This window comes from Hippocampus comes, unplaced genomic scaffold (genome assembly GCF_001891065.2).
Source record: "Hippocampus comes isolate QL1 unplaced genomic scaffold, H_comes_QL1_v1.1 scaffold122, whole genome shotgun sequence".
In the NCBI taxonomy this organism is placed as follows: Eukaryota; Metazoa; Chordata; class Actinopteri; order Syngnathiformes; family Syngnathidae; genus Hippocampus; species Hippocampus comes.
The window spans coordinates 553,659-559,502 of NW_017842059.1; the positions used below are offsets into that span (position 1 = coordinate 553,659).

The 5,844-nt window shown below is 44.1% G+C and overlaps 1 protein-coding gene across 2 annotated transcripts in view; it reads right to left on the bottom strand.

The window, feature by feature from the left end:
- The window catches only part of LOC109510792 (RNA-binding protein Nova-1-like), a 56,379-nt gene extending 51,441 nt beyond the window's left edge, over positions 1-4,938 (bottom strand). The window contains exons 1-2 of one of the 2 annotated variants that reach the window (XM_019861379.1): positions 4,026-4,938; positions 1,076-1,144 (exon numbers count right to left, since the gene is read on the bottom strand). In XM_019861379.1, the coding sequence (XP_019716938.1) occupies positions 1,076-1,144; positions 4,026-4,182 (226 nt within the window). In that variant the 5' untranslated portion in view covers positions 4,183-4,938. The remainder of the gene's footprint in view (positions 1-1,075; positions 1,145-4,025) is intronic. The other variant, XM_019861380.1, reaches the window with a different exon arrangement.
- Between the last annotated feature and the right edge of the window lie 906 nt (positions 4,939-5,844).

Below are 5,844 nucleotides of genomic sequence, written 5' to 3' on the forward strand. Positions count from 1 at the left end.
ACACACACACACACACACACACACACACACACGTATATGAACCCGCATACACGTGTACAGCGACTAAATATGACTCTTGCTTTCACCTTGAGTCTTTACGCAGAGGTTGTAGGCTTTTATGCTTTTCATAAAAGCTGACCACGCCTTTTTACTATTTCAGCCCCTTGAATCTATAAAATGAATGTTCATGTTTAGTTGAAGTTTTGTTGATTCCCATCCACTCACTTACAGCATTGTTGTTGTTTTAGCACACCTGCCTGAGAAGGCCTGAACAATTAATCCGCTGATTTTGGTTATTTGCTATTTATTTATTTGTTTGTTTATTTTGATCAGTTAATTTTTTTAGAAGATATTTTTGAGGTGATAATGATTATAATTCATTCAATGAATTGATTTCAACAATGACCCAGAGGGATTGTGCCCCGCTGGTGTCATATTTATGAATGAAATGTTACAATGTCCACCACCCACATCGGCAGAGCACCGAATTTGTCCAAAATAGCTTTACCCCACTTGTGACACAAGTTAGACCTGCGAGTCTAAAATCGACCCTACTTTTAGGAACAAAATGAGCAGATGCACCGGGAGATGTGGCAGGAACGCCCAATAAGGCGTAGCGCTTCTACTATATTCACAAACCCGCCTGGGCACGAAAATTATGAAACACCCGTTTTTACGCCAAATTGTCAGATGAGTCAAGGGCAACGCAACTCCATGGGCCGGAACGCCCAAAGAGGTGCAACACAGTCAACACAATAGACTTGAGTTGCGCCGGCACCAAAATTAAATTACGTCCATTTTTACACCAAGCGCATGGGGACCAGTCTACCAAAATAGGGCCCAATGACTCAACTTGCGTGTGACAAATAAATTAAACAAACAACAAGCCCAAATGATGGTATGGCTGGCATGAGTTCAAAGGTCATGAGGACTCACTAGCTTGGCGGTGTGGAGAAAGGAAACGATTAAAAAATGGATGTCATGGATACAAAAGAAAGCACATTGGCATGTCTCGGTATGCAGAGTGTGCGTGTGTGTGTAAAGGTTAGTTATTGGTAGAAAGAAGCAGTCTTACCATGGCTCTCAGTGTCTTGGTGTGGGAAAACAATGCCTTCGCTTTCAAAAAGGGGCTGCAGGAAGGCCACTACAGAGAGAGGAAGCAGAGAGAGGGGGCGGGGTGGAGGGTTGGAGGGGGGAATTTTCGTGGCGTCAACTAATTTGTACACAGAAACAACCAAGAAGATGGCTAAGCTAGACGCTAACACACTGGGGTGAGTATAGTAATTACACTCGATTTAGCGATAGCATCAGACTGTGGTTGACTCAAAAGGCATTTCGTCAACAATAATCTGCAATCGTTTGCTTTCATTCACATGGCCGAGGTGGCTAAGACGCTCCTCATCCTCCTCTTCATCCTCCTCTTCATCATCATCCCAACCTTTTCATTTGTCTAAATGGACGGGCTGTCTGCCTGCCTGCTGCACTCAGCATCCCCAGGGAGGTGGGCTTTTCCATACAGCATTAAGCTGCACTAAAATCTCACGAGTTTAAGTCAGTCGTCAAAACATCACTGATTTAAGGCACCAATCAGGAGATCACTGCTTTTACACACCCATCTAAACTCCTGCGTCACCGATTTAACCTACGAATTAGAACATCGGATTGAACTCATCAAAACATGACAGATTAAATTTACTTAATCAGACCATCATGGATCTAACGCAATCAACATAAATGATCTAGCTTTTTCTTCAAAACATCACTTAGGTCCATAAGCCAAACACAACTGATTTGAATCGCTCACCAAAATATGATATTGACTCAACTTATTTGTCAAAAAAAAAATATATATATGTGTATATATATATATATATATATATATATATATATATATATATATATATCATCACATTTAACTCGCTCAACAAAGCAACAATTTAAGTCACTAACTGAAACATTTAACCCAACCATAACTGAATTAAGTCACTCATTGAAACATTATTGAAATGATTCCATCCAAACATCACTGATATGACTCACTCATCAAAACATTACTCATTTAGGTCGATAATCACAATATCAGCAATTTAAGTCACTCGGCAAAGCATCACATCAACATAACTGATTTAAGTCACCAACCAAAGCAATACTCATTGAAGTCAGTCGTCAAAACTTCACCAATTTAAGTCACCGGCCAAACTATTTCTGACTTTACGGCATCAGAACATCACTAAATCGAGTCGCACATCAAAACATGAACTTAACATAATCATATTTGATTAGCGTCACTCACCAAATTATGCGGGATTTAAGTCAATGAAAATATGACCAGCTTGACTTCATCAGAACGTTACTGATTTGGCTCAAAACTGAAAACATCACTGATGTAAATCACAAAAGGAAATGTTAATGCAACTCAACCGTAGCATAACAAATCAAAACAAAACTCATTTCAGTCTCTCATCAAAACGTCAGCGACTCAAGTCACGAACCAAAATACTGCTGACTTTATTCCATCTCATCACCGGTTTGACTCAAAAATCATAACGTCACAGATGTCAGTCACACAGAGAAACCTGAATTTATTTCACGCACAACATAAAACTCATTGAAGTCACTCACCAAAACATCAGCGATTCAAGTCACTATTGAAAACACGACCAACTTAACTCCACCATCACTGACTTAACTCACTCATCATGAATACCGTTGACTGAAACTGGACTGACATCACCGATTTCAACGGCACAGATTTAAATAGCAACCGCAATCGCAAACATGACTGATTTAAACGGCACTGACGTAGCTCACTTCAGCTCAATTCAATTCAAAACATCGCTGACTTCAACGTACGGCCAAACTTGCCTGCGTTGTCTCCGTGAGATTTTCGGCAAGTAGGTCACGCAGACCTACTCTGCAAATGTTTTGATGTGGTGCAGATTTAGCGGATTTGAAACGATTTAAATGTTCTGCCAGTTTTTGGGTTGTTTTGTTATTTAAATCACTGGTCAGTGTGGTCTAATTTTGGGTCACTCCTGTTTGTCTTCATCTCTTTACACGTCTACATTAAAAAAAACCTGCAAAAAAAAAAAATCCAGTATACTTTGGACTGAATAATGCTGACATCGTAAAAATTGAGAACCTTCTGCTTACCTCCTATTCACAACATGTGCCACTCATATTTTTAGGCTCATAATGCATAATTCAAAAAGGATACATTAAGCTGTGTGCAATAGTTACCAGTATTTTTTTTACAAATTGTACATGGACTGTCCATATCGACAGCAATACACCGTCACACATTTCTCAATTTCTTAGCCATCTTAGAAAAGACATTGGACTTGACTGCTTTGAACATTAGTTTGCTTTGACATGATTTCTTTTCTTAGCTTTTCTGAGAACGTTTGCCTATTTCCACCGTATCTTCGTGTCAAATACTATCTTGAATGTATATCATAGTGTGACTGCATGATGGTTGAAATGCTGTGATGGGATGCATGACAGCATGTAAACACAAAAACAAAACAAGAATGGAGATTGCCATGGCGACATGCCGACCATCAGAATAGTCATCATCATCATCATCATAAGAGGGACTCGGTGGCGTGTGAGTGCACTTGCTCGTTAATCGGGCGATGGCGGCTGATGTGTGAGATTATCTCACTCACTCTCTCTCACACACACACTGACACACACAAGGTCATGATGCCTTCACGCACCAGCCGCATCCGGATTTCACTTGTTTACGTCCCACTTGTTCCTCCGGCCCGGGGCTTCCGCGGAGAAAATGAGCCCGGGCGGAGTAGGCGAGGCTTCCGCATCGCCTCGCCTCCACATCCCCTGGTCGTGTCTCATTGTCCCATTCCCGTCACGCAGCCAATAAAACGCTCCGTTAAGCAGCTCCGCAATAATGGTAATAATCGGCATCATAATAAAACGTCGCCATTCCGAGGGCCAGGCGGGCAGAGTCCACCCTATCCGCCAATCGTCAGTCGCTCGCTGCCTCCCCCGCGCGCATCTCTTACCTCCCGTGTTGGTGCGTTTGGTGCTGCTGGCCTCGGTGGGGGTCTCCAGTGGTCTTTTGCGCGAGTCCGGCGGGTCGGCCTCCATGTGAGGCTGCTGGCCGTGGTGGTGCGGGGTGACGAAGAGGCCGTTCTGCTGCACTGCTCCGCCGGCCATCATGTTTGCGCTCTCTCAGATGTTGCCTCGGTCCGCTTAAATCCCCCCACCTTCTTCGTCTTTTTCCCCCCCTCTCCCTTTCTCTTCTTGACGCAGCGTGGCCGCGCGGGCGAGTCCTGGGAGAGTAGCGCGCGCGCGTCCGCACAGACCAAAAAAAAAAAGTGGTGTGGGGCTCTCGCGCACGCGCGTAGGAGAGATGCTGCGCGCGGGGGAGGAGGGAAGGTGGGTCGGAGGAGAAGGTGGATAAGGGAGGGGGCGAGGGGAGAAGAGAATAAGATTCCAGGAGAGGCTGGTGGAGCGCGTTCACGTCAGTCTTCCATCACGCGCGTGTCATTGCGACGAAACGGGTCAAATCCGAGCAAAAAAAAAAAAAAAAAAGATGGGAAAAAGCTGCAGAGCATGCGCAATAGTGAAAGACGAGCGATCCGGCGCGTGCGTGACGTCTGGAGCGCGCAGGCGAGGCAAAACAGAGCGACGTGCTGCTGTGCGTCGTTTCGCTGAAGATGCTGCAGTCACTCTCGCGTTCGGAGAGCATCCCTTGTCCTCGCTCATGCTTCGGGAGGAGGAGGGAGGGGGCGGGGAAGGGAAGAAAAGGGCGGTGACGTCACAGCCCTTGCGTTGCCTTCAGCGGCTTTCCGTGAACTCCGGCTTCAGTCGAGGGGCAACGTCTTTCGGATGTTTGTTGTTGTTTTTACGCTAATAAGGTGTACATTTACATGAACAAGAATCTTGTTACATTTATGGTGGAGATTTAGCCACTGTTTCCCCTGAAATTAGTTTATTAAAATGCATTTACTGATTTGCAGCGTTAAGTAATTGGATAATAATTCATTGTTAATTGAGGTTAAACAATTCATTGTAAATAAAATAAACACCCTGACAATGTGTTCTTCATTTAGCATTTGTAAATAATTTGATGATTGTTCTAAAAGGCAGATGTGGCCCTTGAGCATAATAAAATTGGCCACCCCTCATTAACATCATGTTCCTTGCAAATACATACATAAATTGGTCATTTCCTTCACTTTTAATAACGCTGAAATAATTGCAAGCTTTTTTTGTTGCCACCACCCCAGAATACAATTCTTTTTTTAATCGGGGTTATGAATAAAGGTCCCTTTTGATTGACTCAGTCAGTGAGGTATGCATTTAGCTGTTCCTAATATTATGCTTATTTAGGTGCGTAATAAAGATACATAGCAAACTTTTTTCTTGTTCATCCTGATAGGTTTGTTGGACTTGTTCTTCCATACCAAACTCTTCTAAACATGCCTTTAGTGGAACTTAAAGGAAGTTCCCCAAAGAGTTGGAAGCACACAATTGTCTTTGAGCGATGAAGTATGATGTGATGCGATGACATGAGATGGAAGCCATGTGACTGGTCACGTGAACCCACCTGAGTGCTTTGACATGTCGGCAGTGCTGTGAAGAGAGGTGAATCTCCGGTCGCTGCTCGATCTTCCCGGGAGCGCCCTTGCCTCCTCGCTCTTCCTCTCTGGCTGTTTGTCACGCACACGCGCACACACACTATCAGACAGACAGGCAATCACTCTCAACTCTCCTCTGTCCACTGCACAGATGCAATGCACCCTCATCGCCTCCTGTAGCTTGTAGTCAAGGTGACATTGCCCGCATGCGCGCGCGCGCACGCACACATACACACAC